The 15,431-nt window shown below is 38.5% G+C and overlaps 3 protein-coding genes across 3 annotated transcripts; 1 reads left to right on the top strand and 2 right to left on the bottom strand.

The window, feature by feature from the left end:
• The first annotated feature begins 503 nt into the window (after positions 1-503).
• On the top strand, positions 504-5,564 carry LOC119495975 (inositol 1,4,5-trisphosphate receptor interacting protein). The gene is made up of 2 exons (XM_037782930.1): positions 504-654; positions 3,715-5,564. Exon 2 carries the CDS (start codon positions 3,782-3,784, stop codon positions 5,393-5,395), a length of 1,614 nt encoding a protein of 537 aa, XP_037638858.1. The 5' UTR covers positions 504-654; positions 3,715-3,781; the 3' UTR covers positions 5,396-5,564.
• A 1,115-nt stretch (positions 5,565-6,679) lies between these two features.
• On the bottom strand, positions 6,680-10,705 carry LOC119495976 (glutathione S-transferase omega-1-like). Its single transcript, XM_037782931.1, has 6 exons — positions 10,525-10,705; positions 8,476-8,584; positions 7,766-7,988; positions 7,570-7,671; positions 7,285-7,391; positions 6,680-7,127 (listed from the first exon to the last, which is right to left on the bottom strand). The coding sequence occupies exons 1-6, from the start codon at positions 10,550-10,552 to the stop codon at positions 6,977-6,979; spliced, it is 720 nt and encodes a 239-aa protein (XP_037638859.1). The 5' UTR covers positions 10,553-10,705; the 3' UTR covers positions 6,680-6,976.
• A 1,019-nt stretch (positions 10,706-11,724) lies between these two features.
• LOC119496098 (glutathione S-transferase omega-1-like) lies at positions 11,725-15,180 on the bottom strand. Its single transcript, XM_037783172.1, has 6 exons — positions 14,918-15,180; positions 13,426-13,534; positions 13,098-13,320; positions 12,894-12,995; positions 12,610-12,710; positions 11,725-12,065 (listed from the first exon to the last, which is right to left on the bottom strand). The coding sequence occupies exons 1-6, from the start codon at positions 14,943-14,945 to the stop codon at positions 11,915-11,917; spliced, it is 714 nt and encodes a 237-aa protein (XP_037639100.1). The 5' UTR covers positions 14,946-15,180; the 3' UTR covers positions 11,725-11,914.
• Between the last annotated feature and the right edge of the window lie 251 nt (positions 15,181-15,431).

Genomic DNA, 15,431 nt, shown 5'->3' with positions numbered 1-15,431 from the left:
TTTAACTCAACAAATAAGAAAGCTGCGAAAACAATGTATTATTACTATTATTATAATTATAATTATTATTAGTATTATTATTAATACTAATAATAATTATAATTATAATTTATTATTATTAATAATAATAATTATTACTTTTGTTATTTATTATTATTATTATTATTATTATTATGCATTTATTATTATTATTACTTTTGTTATTTATTATTATTATTATTATTATTATTATGCATTTATTATTATTATTATTATTATTATTATTATTATTATTATTAGTGCTTTGTTTAATTGTTTGTCTGTATTAATGACTCATTTGTGTTATGTGTTTTGTTTGTATGTGCACTATATTTGCAACAAATATTATTTTTTTTTAAAAGTAATGAACCAGGTGTTGTGTTGAAGTCTGTTCCCATGTTGAACAGTGTTCCCCTGAACCCTGCTGCTCCTCACAGCTCAACATGCCTATGTTGGGTCGCAGAGGGGAGGGGAGGCTTTATGGGTGGAGCACACAGAGCGGAAACGTGTAAGAACAGAGCAGAGCTGTGAAACAGTTTCCCTCCTTGTTCACATGAGTTTGAGGAGGCAGCTTTCACCAGGAGACCCCGCTACACAAGCTCATCACCATGAACTCAGCCAGAGAACAACCTAAAGGTACGTTTATCAACTCTTTGTGTATGTGTTTCTAAATGTAGCTACTTCTCTAGATGTGCACGTCGACAAAGAGCGAGTTCAAGTCGTTAAACATGCAAATAAGTCCCCCATAATGACGCTTGTTGCGTGTATTTTCTGTAAGTTAAAAGTGTTAGTAGTTGTTATTTGTTTCAAAGCTTTACATAGCGTCCTAGAGCTCAGTCTGCTGGCTGTAAAGTGACTCATGTGTCTGGTATAATGACATTTCCGTGATGAGCGGGTCACTATTTTGTTGCGAAGACAACCTAGGACGTCACCTTTGGCAGTGAATGTGCGTTAAGACGTCACTGTACAGGGTGACGTCATAGTGGGTGGTGGAAAACTACTTTACATTTACTCATGTAAGTTTACTTATAAATAAGTACAACTTTAAAGTTGTACTTTACTCAGTGGTAGAAGAAGTACTCAGATATGTTATTCAAGTAAAAGTTGTAATAAGTAAGTAAGTAAGTAAAGCTTTATTTATATAGCACATTTTAAAACACACCATTACAAAGTGCTTCAAACAAGAAGAAACATCAAACAATGAAAAAAAACAAGGAAAAATTACAATATGACACACAGAAAAAATGACACAGAGTATAAGTACGCTGTTGTCCTGCATTCAAAATTAATACAAAAGTAGACTATTAGCAATACACTTAAAAGTATCAAAAGTAGTCATTATGCAGAGTGGTTAATTTCAGAATAATGTGTATTATATTTCTGGATTATAATTATTGATGCAATAATGTGTAGGCCTACATCACTTTAATGTTGCAGCTGGTAAAGGTGGAACTGATTTTAATTACTTTGTATACTGTCGAGTAGTTTATCTAGTAGTTAATAATACATCATAATTTATTAGTTGATTATATTTTGTATTGTAATTAGGGATGTAAGAAAATGTCGAAAAAATCGAATATTGCGATATTGTGTTTTGTGATACTGTATCGATTCCGCAACAATACTGTATCGATTTATGATTAATAGTTTACATGCAATGATTAACTCAGTATATACTTTATTTTTTGCAAAGATATGCGCCCTCATGTGTCCTCTCAAAGTAGTGCTATGATGTTAGAGGTTACAGGAACTGTGATAAATGCAAATGCAGATCCCACTGTTCTGATTGCATAAAAAAAAGTCAACTTTTTTTTGCTCAGATTTTATGCATATGGAGATGTGTTCTTTGTACTATGATAGTTTTCCTAAAATTGGATTAAAAAATGGCAATATATCGCCTTACTTACAGTATTGCAATATATGGCAATTTATTACACAGCTGTGTTGAATACTCAATTCTGATTGGTCAATCACAGCGTTCTGCGGTCTGTAATTTCTTTATAACAGACCATTGCTATGTATAGCAGACCGTTGCTATGGGCGCAGCTCTGATGTCGGACTCTGGCGGACCGTTATTGTGTCAAAATATTGATTTCTTAAGTAAGCAGTCGTGTAATAAGTGGGATAATGTACAGCTAGGAGGTCATTGTTGTGAAACGCAGTATTATCAGCAATGCATCGCATTGCTGATAATACTTATGTACTTTCAGGAGTTTTACTTTTACCAAAGTATTTTTATATCGTGGTCTTACTTAGTACTTAATGTTGTAACTGAGATCTTTATAGAGGAAAAGTGAGTAGCTCAGGATTCAGGCTTTGTGTATGTAGACTACATGTTCTGTAACAATAGATGGTCTGAAATGATTTTAATTAACTACAGCACAGGCTGTCTGGCTCGATATTTGTTTGGATGGACTGAGCCATGTAAGTGTTGGAAAACAGCCCAGTGAGTAAGTCATGGGAAGTTTCCCTGTCTCTGTGGCCATACTCCACCATTACTGCACTGCCATTACTGCTGTCATTTTAAAGCTCAAGTCTGACAGAACAGCTCATAATCGTATGATCTCACAGTGCGATCATGTGGTACGTGTACTTCCCATTTCTTGTTTCACTTATTTGCCAGCAAAGGAAGTTCCATTTTGAGCACATCGTATGCCTTTATTTGAAAGATTATAATGATGATAGTTTTTAAGTAATTCAGTCCATCCTCCTCCCCAGAGCAGTGTGCAGTTGTCTCTTTAACTTCTGGTAAAAGCTTGGAACATAAGCAAGAGACTTATGTAACTTCCTCTTCTGCACAGTATATTGCATTACTTGTCCGTTATCTGATGACGTCCAGGAAAGAAGATAATAACGTCGATGGGAGTGTTTCCCACATTGTTTCAGAAGCTGAATTTCATTATCTTTATTTGGACATTTTCCAGAAAGGGAGGAGTTATTCTTTTTATTTTGGACAAAATGTTAACAGGATGTAAATGCTAACGGGCACAATGTTGATAACTAAACAGGGTTATCAAAGAAGGGCGACCAAAGGGCCCGATCTTCCTCCCTCCGGTCCCGGTCCCTGCGTCACTCAGCCCACTGCCTCTATATTTAGAGGTACAATCTGTGCTTCCCCTACAGGGTGGAGTTCTTTACAAATATAACTGGATTTTTATATATACCATGATTTCCACACATTTTTTTCAACACTGATTTTTTCCTTTATATACTTTACATACTGTTTTGCAAACTGTTACACCTCTGTGTGTATATATACATACATATTTATTACTCCTCTATACATACTACATTCCTGTTTACACCTCTGTGTACATATAATACTTCTCATCTTGCATATACTACATCCTGTTTACATTCAGTTGTCCCATCTGAAATACTGTCTTCCACAAAGTAACACATTTACATTTACATTACTATTTTATATTTACTTATGTTTATATTTAAGCCTTATAGTTTAACCGCACTATTTTATGCCTTAGATTACCATTTTGCTTTTACATTTACTTGTGTCATTTCCCCTCTTATATACACATATTTTATGAGCATTGTTGAAGTAACATGAGCCCAAAGATTTGCATTGCAAATGACTGCTCTGCTGGAATTGACAAATGACAAATAAAGAACATTGAACCTTTTTTTCTGTTAAATCCACTTGTCTTCTCAATAAAACCACTATTTCTGTGTTTGTTTCAGGATCAGAGCTGCAGCTGCCCGGACGTCTGCGCGGCGCTTAAATGTGTGTGTTAGAAACAAGCTGAAGATGCAGGGGGCTATTGCACGAGTGTGTATGGTGGTGGCCGCTGCCATATTAAACCACCCCTTGCTCTTTCCCCAAGAGAACGCCACGCTCCCGGACCAGGACGAGGAGCTGATGGCTCGCATGCGGGAGCACGAGGAGAGGCTTGAATTGGAGCGGGCCAGGCTGGAGAAAGAGCTTTCACAGCTGGACTCAAAGCAGGAAGAAAGCAGCCCGGAGGAAGGTTATAGTTGGTACTTTTGGAGCGCTGTGTCTTTCGTCATATTCTTCACCATCGAGATGTGCAGGGTGCAGGGTGGTGCTGACGCAGAAATCCGGCCGGTTGAGGATGAAGACGTGTTTACAGAGAGTGGATCCATCACCCCCAGGACGATGGTGCTGGATAAGGATATCCTGAGCAACTTTTGTGACAAATGCACCTACGCTTCAGCCCATGAGAACTGGAGGGTGAGGGAGTTTGTCGAGGGTTTTGCCGATGACTTGCTGGAATCGCTCAGGAGCGTATGTGACAGGGAGGCAGACATGGAAGTCGGGGACTTTGTCGGGATCGGAAGCATGTTCGAGTCTTGGAAGGTGTGCAAGCCGCTGATGTGTGACCTCATAGTGCCTTTCTCGCCTCCAGATCCGTACTCCTTTCAGTTCCACCTGTGGTGCAGCCCCTCCAGTGACGTGCCTCCTGACAGGCAGGGCTGCGGCAAGATAAAGGTGACCAGGTTTGGGGAGAATGAGGAGGGTTGCGTCTGTGGCTCAGCTAACCTGGGAGAGGACATGCTTTGTCTGTTGCATGGCAGGGATGACGCACTCAAAGTGGACCACAGTCCTGATGAACTGCTGTGCTCCAGGAACACACGTTTCTTAGCCAAAGATCAAGTCATGAAGTGGTTTCAGATCTCTGTAACCAAAGCGTGGGGACGCATCTCGCACAAATACGACTTTGAGGTCACTTTCCGCAACCTGGATGCCGCCGGCGCTCTGAAGATCCGATTCCGTTCTGGGAAAGTCATCGTAATGAACATCATACCGGTAGTTCAGCTGGAGGATACAGATGCTTATTTTGTCTCACACTTCCCATCAGATTGTGACAGCTCTCCTGACCCTTACTGGCCCCTCTCTTATGCTGTCTACGAGAGGAATTTGCTGAAACATTTCGCTAAACGCGTACCACAAAATTCCTGCCATTTACACTGCCTTCAGATTGTTACTTTCCTACACCGAAAGCAGACAGGGCTCACAGGAAAAAGTGCCCTTACTAACTACCACTTAAAGACTGCCCTGTTGCACTTGTTGCTGAGCAAAAGGCCCTCTGAGTGGGGCATCGAGAGTGTGGAGCACAGGCTTCGGGATGTGCTCAGCTTCTTGCAGAGGAGCCTGCACGAGAAGAGACTGCATCACGTTCTGATCGGGAACATTAAAGTGCCAGAAGAAGTTCAGGTTCCTGAGATAATTCGCAAAGCAGAGCCCATCAATCTGTTCCGGTGTTTGGTGTTGCAGAGGGAGCTTTATGCAGCCACAGTCAGGCATTTCCACGAGATGTTGAGAAATGCACCTGTGCTCATACAAGAGTACACACCTCACGTGTCAAATGGAGGTTTACACCACAGACTAGATGAAAGTTAGTGAGCTTTTGGCCATGTTTCTGATCATGGCTAATGCACTAGCAGACCTTTAAAGGGGACCTATTATGCTTATTTTCAGGTGCATACTTCTATTTTGGGTTTCTACTAGAACATGTTTACATGATTTAATGTTCAAAAAACACTTTATTTTTTGCATACCGGCTGGGCTGCAGCACCTCTTTTCACCCTCCGCCTGAAACGCTCTGTTTGAGCTCCTGCCCAGCTCCTCCCAAAAAGCCCAGTGTGCTCTGATTGGTCAGCTGGCCCACTGTTGTGATTGGTCAACCGAACCAAAGTCTTTGGACTCCCCTCCAGGTCTGCTCGAACAAGCTTTGTTTGAGGGCTTGCCAAACTAGCTGCTAGGCAAAATGTGTTACCTGGTGACATCACCACGTTACGGAAGAAAAGGCGGGACTTCAATCAAGGCGTTTCATGCAGTTCAGGAGCAGACTCCCTTTGGCGTGGACTTTAGGTTTTGTAACTTTGCAGACCTTTTACATGCACAAAAAAATATATAACACACTGAAGGAAAGGGAAAAAGCGCAATAGGTCCCCTTTAAATATCATTCAGTGTTACAAATAGTTGCACCAGATACACGAGTACTCAAATTAAAAGGTGTGCATACAACAGTCATTTTAGTTATGGCTGATATCTTGAAATGTAGTGTTTTTGGCTGCAGCTGCTTTCTTTACACTTGACAAGGTGACCATTGTGAACAAGGGACTCCAAACAATACATTATCAGCATTTCAACAGCGGGATCTGTTTGTAAAATCTAGTCGCCAAACAATGCATGTCCTACAATATTTGATGGGTAGGACTGTTTCTGAATCTTACAATTCATACTGCTTGTTTTATAAGTGTAACCTGGAGGAGAGATTTTCAGTATATATCAGTCTGCCTTTATAAGAAGCAGCCACAAGTAATCTAAATGAAAGATGATACTTTTAGAAATGCATTTCACCATTTAGCTGAAAAATGACAAAGCACTTTTATCAGTTGGGGAAACATTTTAACAGAAATACCTCTCATGTTATGCCGGTCTAACATTATAGCAGTATTTTTGTGTTCATTCACATTGAACATTTGATGGCAGCTATTGAATTTTTGTAATATTCAATGTTTTTTATCGCTTATTAGAAAACAAAGTTTTGCTTTCTATTTGTTTTTGCCTGTTACATTCCTACTGTGTTGTCCACTTGTCTCCAGTGTATTAAATGGGACCACCCTGTGTAGTCTGGTGGGGAAAAATAATAACGGACAGAAAATTCAGATTCAGGCCAGAGTCATTACATCTACAATTTTTATTAGAAAAAGTGCTGCACCTTTGAAAACACTTTCAATCATATTTACTTCACTGTACTTCAGTCCCATTATGGTTCAGATTTTTTCCTTAACTAACAAAAAATTTCCAATAAAAAAAACTTTGTCACTGTATCCCTTCAATGTTAGGTCATCATGATATTTGCTATTTCCTATTACAACAAAGTTATAAAAACAGACATAACCCCAGGATAACCATGACCAAAAAGAGGAATATGGGTAATAAATGGGACGGTTTAAGGTTTTGATCACTTCTTTTCTACAGGCCATAGTCGTAGTTGGGTTTCCCCTCGACGTAGGTCTTGTAGAAGGCCTTGTAGGTGTCCACACTGTGCATGGTGGCTTTGACAGCCGGGTCCTCCCACATGCGCTCTGTCCACTTCTTCAGCTCAGGTGTGCCGTCAAGGCAGCTGAAAAGACAACAGGAATCAAATCATTCACCTAAAATCAAATTACAACACCTAACACCTTTACCTAATATTTGTACTTTTTGCCTTGAATGTTTTGAAATGCTTCCATAAATAAAACATATTTATTTTTCAAATGTCTTGAGATATTATTGCTTACTGTTTGAGTTCGAAGATCTCCAGCCTCTCAAACCACGGCCACATCATGTAGTCGATCATTGTGATGGAATCACCACCAAAGAACTTGGTCTTCTTGTTAACTAAGTCCTGAAAAATAAACATTACGTTGATTAGTGTTGTACAAAACACTGAACTAGCCAGGTACAGTCATTAAAGACGGACGCATGGGTGAGCTCACTTTACTCATTATCTTTGACCATTTATTACAATTCATAGACAACTACAGTTGCGCTCACACTCATTCCTGGGGAACTTTGCAACCTACCTCATTTAATTTGGAAAGCTTTTCTTTCAGTTCAGCTTCCAGTTCTGAGACATCCTGGCCGTTCCTTCTCCCCATTGGGATCTTGTAGAAGTATGGTGTTATCTGTAGAAAACAGTGGCATTAATATGATTATTTGATGATGGTAACAATAGAAAGTATACAAAACAAAACCACAGGATTTAGATACATAAAATACCTTGGAAAAATGCTCCAGCATCATCTTCTGTTGAGCTTTGCCAAAAGGAGAGGAAGGAAGCAGCTTCTTGTTGGGGTAAACTTCATCCAGGTAGTCACAGGTGATGGGAGACTCATAGATCACCTCACCAGCAGGTGTCTCCAGAGTTGGGACAAGTCCAAAAGGATTCCTCTCAAGGAACCATTCAGGTTTGTCTTTCAGGTTGATGTTGATGGTGTCATGTCTAAAAGACAAACTGCATATTTAATCAAAAGCACAGATTACAGGTATGTAATGGCAAGTTTTTCATTTTCCAATGTTCCTTTTTCTAATAGCCATTATGCACAGGTAGGGAATGATCTTACGCAGACCCAATAACATCAGAGCAGTCGTTGTTGCAGTTTAGTTGGTTGTTTATTTGAAGTGGTTTGAACAAAGATGATGAATTAACATAAAAGGGTTTCCAATTCTGTAGTGTGTTGATATGTGGCTGGTGAGAACTGTGCTCTCCCTCATCCTGTGCTCTCCTCTTCCTGTCACCTATGACCATGTATATACACACCCTGTGCATCTAATGACCGCCACCAAGTGTCCAAAATAATACTTCAATAATATCTAGTCCAAATAATGATATGCCAACAATAAACTTAAAATGGCTCCTATAGGTATTTCATGTTTTGGTATAAGTGAAGCTATGGTTTAAAATGAAGTATAATAAAACGTGTCTTTACTTGATCTCTTTGGCACTCAGCACTAATCTGGTCCTGTGGGCGAAGGGGCAGAATCTCATGCTGTAAAGTCTGATGAGGTTGTTGGGGACTGGATCAGGTGCAGCACTTCCTGAAAGAAAAACATATTGCAATTTCCATACATGACAAAGAGTGACTAGGAGAGCATGTTGATTTATGTTTGCTACCATTAAACCTGCAGTAGGCAGAATGTTTTTGGCATTATTGGGCAAAAATTCCATAATAACCTTTCAGCATATAGTAATTCAAGTGTTCTGAGAGATAACTAGACTAGACCGCAAATCCTCATGGCTCTGTTTTCAGGCTTTTAAAAAATCCAGACCGTGATGGGAGACTTTGGCCAATCACAGGTCATTTCATAGAGGGTGTCTCAACATGGATGCCGGATCACAAACTTTATAATTTTACAGCTAAACTGTACACTACAAGATGTTTCTGAAAACATTTTATGCAAGAAATAGCCGTTACAGTAACAGAATATTGATTCATATTTGATCAGCGCTGCCTAGTTTGAACATTTGATCGGAGCTTGCGATTGATTGACAGCTAAACAGAGACGGCAAGGCTCCAGCTCGGCTCTGATTGGTTGTTTTCCTCCGGTCTGTGAAATCTTGCAGATGCCATTAGGAGCACCATAGGACACAGAGGTACATGATTTTTTTTTTCAGATTACCTGTCTCATGCACTACTGTCAGGATATAGTGACCGTTTTATAAAAATATTTTTTTTTAAATCATATTTGCTCCATTTTTACTCACTGCAGCTTTAATGCCGGAAAGTAACCATTTACATTTACTTCTGTTACTGTTTTTTCTTTACCATTGTGCTTCATATCTAAAATCGCAACCATTATAGATATAAATCTAGTCAAGTTTAGATAGATAGATAGATAGATAGATAGATAGATAGATAGATAGATAGATAGATAGATAGATAGATAGATAGATAGATAGTAACTTTATTGATCCTGAGGGAAATTCAAGTTTCCAGCATCACAGTTCCATAGTGCAAAAACATGTTAGTAAAAAGGCAGTAAAAAAGTTAGTAGTACAAAGTACAAAAAAATATACCAGATATAAAAATACAAGGAGATGAAGAAAACTGTTAAAACTGAATATAGTGCAGGGTAACAGCTGTGATACACGACTATTAAAAAAGTGAATATAGTGCAGAAGAGACTGTTAGAAGTGAGTATAGTGCATTATTATCTGTCCTGCAGACCGTCCTCCTTTGTCTCCCCCCCTCCCTCCCTAGAGAGGTGTTGTACAGTTTGAAGGCTCGGGGGACAAAGGATTTCCTGAGTCTGTCTGGGGAGCACTTGGGGAGCAGCAGCCTGCCGCTAAATATTATATATAAATATTATATATAAATATTATATATATATATTATATAATATTATATATAGATTATATTATAAATAATTATAGTATACATTTATAAAAGGGCATCGAGTGAAGACTGAAACAGTTATCTGGCTCCAATTTTATTTGGGAAATTTGTGTTTTCCAATTCAAACAGCTGCAGTGGGAGGTAAGAACATTCAGTCAAGTGATGAACTTGAGTACATCTTTGAGGTACTTTAGTGTTTCCATTTCATGCTATTTTGTACATAAAAAATGTACTTTCCACTCATTTATCTGTCAGTTAGTTATTAGGATTATTTGCAATACACTCCTGTTACCTACTGTCAGCTTTAGGAACTGGGATGAGGGTGTTGCGTAATGTATAGTCATCATGACCTTGCAAAAATCAATTGCTTCTAGCACTTGAGACACATGACAGCATAAGTCAGAGAGGAAGGAATGAAAGAGAGGTCTAATACCTGGCAGCATGTAAAGTTCACTTTAACTCAGGTTTTAATGTTAAGCAATGCATTCAGTGGAAAAGAAATGCATACGATATGTAAGGTTTAAGGAAGGTTTAAGGTGGAAAGTAATAAATTATGCTGATCTTAGTTTAGCTAGCAAAAATGAAATGACAGCAGCCTGAAAGATGCTTTCTTTAACCCAGTATAATCACTGTACGTCTTACCTTTGGCGAAACACTTCTCAGTAGACATGGTTACACTTCAGGGGGTTGAAGTAGTCTTGCTATGAACGGTGAATGTCTGTAAATGACCGAGAACAGAGCGTCCTGTGACTGAACAGCGATCAGAGATATATGGCTGAATTATGGTTCACTCTACTTCCTGCATGGGCGTGTCAGATAAAGTATCAGCCAATAGCATGAGAGGTTGGTTTCCTGGGAGTTTTCTGGTTGCCAAGCAGGTTGCCATGGATACGCAACGACTCGCCCCTTTCGTTTGTAGGTTGTGCTGGTGAAAATAACTTTTATATTTGGTGTGAATGCTGGTGTTATTCAACTTTTCAATGAAATTCATACAAATTCAACCCATTCCCACTTTTCCAACTATTCCTACATCTTCTCCTTCTTCATACAGATTAAAGCCAGCAATGCAGTTTAGCGTCAGCTATTAAAAAACCTTAAAATATTCCACATCTTTGAAAAATTACTGGTATTATTCAACTTTTCAATGAAATTCATACAAATTCAACCCATTCCCAATTTTCCAACTATTCCTACTACTTCATGTTCTTCTCACAACATTTAAGCCAGCATTACAGTGTAATTCAGCTCTTCAGCAACCAGCATTCACACCGCAATTTCTTCAAAAATTGCTTTTCTAGTCACTATTTGTAATTTTATTCGTATACTAAAATGGATGACATAACTTAGAAGTCAAGTACAAATACATCTATCTATTTTTACTTCAGTACAATATCACTGTTGTCCATGGTCCATAGCAGTTAAGATAGCTCATATACAGTATAGGGCAGGGGTCAGCAACCTTTACTTTCTAAAGAGCCATTTTAGGCAAAAAAAATAATAATAATCTGTCTGGAGCCGCAAAACATGTGAGCATTGTGATGAAGGTAACACAGTTTATAGTCTAAGTATATAGTATATAAGTATAATGCAGTGAGGGCCCAAGTGCAAATGTACTACGGAGTATTGGGGCCACATTGAGGGAAAAACATCTGAGATTTCAAGAATAAAGTCTTAATATTACGAGAATAAAGTCTTAATATTACGAGAATAAAGTCATAACTTTACAAGAAAAAAGTCGTAATATTACGAGAATAAAGTCATAATGGGACCACCCTGTGTAGCCTGGGTGGGGAAGGGGGGGGGATAATAAAAGACAGAAAATTCAGATTCAGGCCAGAGTAATTACATCTTTAGCTTTTATTAGAGAAAGTGTTGCACCTTTGGAAACACCTTAAGTCATATTTACTTCACTGTACCTCATTCCCATTATGGTTAATATATTTTCCCTCAATAACAAAATAAGTCTTAAAAATCCAATTAAAAAAATACGTTGCCACTGTATCCCTTCAATGTTAGCTCATCATGGTTTATTCTACAGGCCATAGTCGTAGTTGGGTTTCCCCTCGACGTAGCTCTTGTAGAAGGCTTTGTGTTTCTCCGCACTCTGCATTGCGACTTTGACAGCCGGGTCCTCCGTCATGCGCTCTGTCCACTTCTTCAACTCAGGTGTGCAGTCAAGGCAGCTGAAAAAACAACAGAGATCAAATAATTCACCTAAAACCAAATTACAACACATGAACATTAAGTCGCCCTCATGAAATGACATATCAGATGTCACGAAAGCCTCTAAACACCCACCCAGGTGTTTTCAGTTAATCTGACTGATTAGAGCTCTTCTCAGGATTGTGTGGGCGTGTATAGACTAAATGAGTGACATCTTCCTGAGTCTCCTGTTAGCTTTTTCTGAACCTGTTAGGGCGGGACAAATTACACCTTCATCATTCTTATTGGTAGAAGGAGATTTGTGACCTAATAAATTCCCATCAAAGCTCTGGCCTAATCAGCCAGAATAACTGAAAAACACCTGTGTGGGTGTACGGAGGCTTGAAAATGTGACAAATGTGCTCTGTTCTTGTGAGATTCCCAGCTCTTCGTTGAACAAGTCTTAATTTTGTACTGTAATATTTGTACTTTTTGCATCTCTCTATGGTGCCCTTGAGTGTTTTGAAATGCTTCCATAAATAAAATGTATTTATTTGTCAAATGTCTTGAGAGATTATTGCTTACGGTTTCAGTCCAAAGCTGTCCAGCCTCTCAAACCACGGCCACATCATGTAGTCGATCATTGTGATCGAATCACCACCAAAGAACTTCTTGTTAATTAGGTCCTGAAAAATAAATATCACATTGATCTCACTTTACTCATTATCTTTGACCATTTTTTTAAGATTCATACACAATTACAGTTGCGCTCACACTCATTCCTGGGGACAATTTTGACTTTACAATCTACCAGATCACATGTCTGATGAATGTGTAAAGAAACCAGAGCGCTTGACTTTGCAACCTACCTCATTTAATTTAGAAAGCTTTTCTTTCAGTTCAGCTTCCAGTCCTGAGACATCCTGGCCTTTCGCTCTCCCCATTGAGATCTTGTAGAAGTATGGCATAATCTGTAGAAAACAGTGGCATTAATATGATTCTTTGATGATGGTAACAATAGAAAGTATACAAAACAAAACCCTAAGAGTTAGATACAAATCTGAATAAGATACCTTGGAAAAATGCTCCAGCATCATCTTCTGTTGAGCTTTACCAAAAGGAGTGGAAGGAAGCAGCTTATCGTTGAGGTAAACTTCATCCAGGTAGTCACAGGTGATGGGAGACTCATAGATCACCTCACCAGCAGGTGTCTCCAGAGTTGGGACAAGTCCAAAAGGATTCTTCTCAAGGTACCAGTCAGGCTTGTCTTTCAGGTTGATGTTGATGGTTTCATGTCTGAAAGACAAACTGCGTATTAACAAAGGCACAGATTACAGGTTTCATGTTTTGGTAGTAGTGAAGCGATGGTTTAAAATAAAGAATAATAAAACGTGTCTTTACTTGATCCCTTTGGCATTCAGCACTAATCTGGCCCTGTGGGCGAAGGGGCAGAATCTCATGCTGTAAAGTCTGATGAGGTTGTTGGGGACTGGACCAGGTGCAGCACTTCCTGAAAGAAAAACATATTGCAATTTCCATACATGACAAAGTGTGACTAGGAGAGCATGTTGATTTATGTTTGCTACCATTAATGCCGGAAAGTTTTGTTTTACTTTACCATTGTGCTTCACATCTAGGGTGACCAGGTGTCCCACTTTATGGGGACTGCTCAGCATTTATCACATGTCCCGTGTCCCACATATTGATACTATGTCCCACATTTTGATCGGCTCTAGTTTTCAAAAGTCAAACCACTGCAGTGACAGACGCTTTTCTAAAATGTTGCCTCTATCCAATGGCTGTGAAGAAAGCATGGGAGGCTGTCAGCAAGTGGGTCAAGTGCAGGTTAGCCTGTCTTTGCTACGCTATGGCCAACGGGGAAAATTGCGAGTCACCACAAAGTCACAAGCTATGCAAGTTTAGGCGGAATATGATGGAAACTACCACAAATAAATGGAAATGAAGCTACAACAAAAGACCGGGAAACTACTTTTAATTGAGTGAAGCTGGTGGAAAGTGATTCTCAGAGAGTTTTTTGCAAAATGTGTTATATTTCAGCTTCACACAGTCTCAACCAGAGGGCAAAGCATTGAGATGTTATGCTAAGGGGTGGAATAGAAAAGTTTTGTTTTTGGAAGACTACCTCTCAGCATTAGTAATGTGTCCTACACAAATATACTCTTAGTCCCACATTTCTTTTTTTGGGATCTGGTCACCCTATTCACATCTAAAATCGCAACCATTGCAGACTATAAATCTAGTCAAGTTTATAAGAGAAACAAGAAAATCTTTAATTTGTCAGTTGTGGATCCATGCAAGTTATAGTATACTTTTAAATAAAAGGACAACGAGTGAAGAGTGAAACAGTTATCTGGCTTTAATTTTATTTGGGAATTTCGAGTTTTCCCAATTAAAACAGCTGCAGTGTTAGGTAAGAATATTCATTGAGGTACTTTAGTGTTTCCATTTCATGCTAATTTGTACTTCAAATTATTTCAGAGGAAAAAAATTTACTTTATATTCATTTATCTGTCAGTTAGTTATTAGGATTATTTGCAATACACTCCTGTTACCTACTGTTAGCTATAGGAACTGGGATGAGGAGGTTGCATAATCTATAGTGATCATGACCTCGCAAAAATGAATTGCTTCTGGCACTTAGATACGTGACAGCATAAGTCAGAGAGGAAGGAATGAAAGGGAGGTCTAATACCTGGCAGCATGTAAAGTTCAGTTTAACTCAGTTTTTTTTTTATGTAAAGCAATGCATTCAGTAGAAAAGAAATGCATACGATATGTAAGTGAAAAATATAATATAATATAATAATAAAACTATGAGAACAGCCTGAAAGATGCTTTTTTTTTGTTAACCCAGTAATAAAGTACGTCTTACCTGTGGATAAACACTTCTCAGTAGACATGTTTACACTTCAGGAGATGAAAGTAGTCTTGTTATGAACGGGGAAATGTCTGCAAATGACCGAGAAGAGAGCGTCCTGTGACTGTACTGCACGTAAATTGGTGCGCCTGGTTTGATAGCTCAGGCGTTTCTATTCATAGGTAGGCAATCATTGGAAGGAGGAGAAAGGAGATGGAGGGGGAGCCCAGTTGGTGTTGAGGCAGCATGGCCCATGCCCGGCCAGTTGAGGAATTTTTTTTAATTTCTTTTTAAATTTTTTCTTTTCTTGTTTCTTTCTTTCTTCATATATATATATTTTTTTTCTTTCTTTTTTTTTTCTTCCTTTTCCTCATAACAAAATAAAATAAAATGAAATATGGATTAAAACAAAATGGAGAGAAAAATAAATTAAAGAAAGAAAAAATAAATAAATAACCAAAGACAAAAAAAACAAAGAAATAAATAAATAAACAAATTAAGAAAGAAATAAAGAAAGAAAGAAAGAAAA

This window comes from Sebastes umbrosus, chromosome 10 (assembly GCF_015220745.1).
Source record: "Sebastes umbrosus isolate fSebUmb1 chromosome 10, fSebUmb1.pri, whole genome shotgun sequence".
Lineage (NCBI taxonomy): Eukaryota > Metazoa > Chordata > Actinopteri > Perciformes > Sebastidae > Sebastes > Sebastes umbrosus.
The sequence above is the reverse complement of the archived record's forward strand: the minus strand, read 5'-3'. Positions and strand labels throughout refer to the sequence as shown.

Bases quoted from the DNA above. Each gene is read 5' to 3' on its own strand.
- LOC119496098 (XM_037783172.1), bottom strand. From the start codon at position 14,945: ATGTCTACTGAGAAGTGTTTATCCACAG. The intron at 12,996-13,097 runs GTATCTTATTCA...TGTTTTCTACAG, and splicing joins TGCTGGAGCATTTTTCCAAG to ATTATGCCATACTTCTACAA. The intron at 12,066-12,609 runs GTAAGCAATAAT...TTGTTTTTTCAG, and splicing joins GACAGCTTTGGACTGAAACC to CTGCCTTGACTGCACACCTG.
- LOC119495975 (XM_037782930.1), top strand. From the start codon at position 3,782: ATGCAGGGGGCTATTGCACGAGTGTGTATGGTGGTGGCCGCTGCCATA.
- LOC119495976 (XM_037782931.1), bottom strand. From the start codon at position 10,552: ATGTCTACTGAGAAGTGTTTCGCCAAAG. The intron at 7,989-8,475 runs GTAAAGACACGT...TTTGTCTTTTAG, and splicing joins CTGAGTGCCAAAGAGATCAA to ACATGACACCATCAACATCA. The intron at 7,392-7,569 runs GTAGGTTGCAAA...TTTATTTTTCAG, and splicing joins AGCTTTCCAAATTAAATGAG to GACTTAGTTAACAAGAAGAC.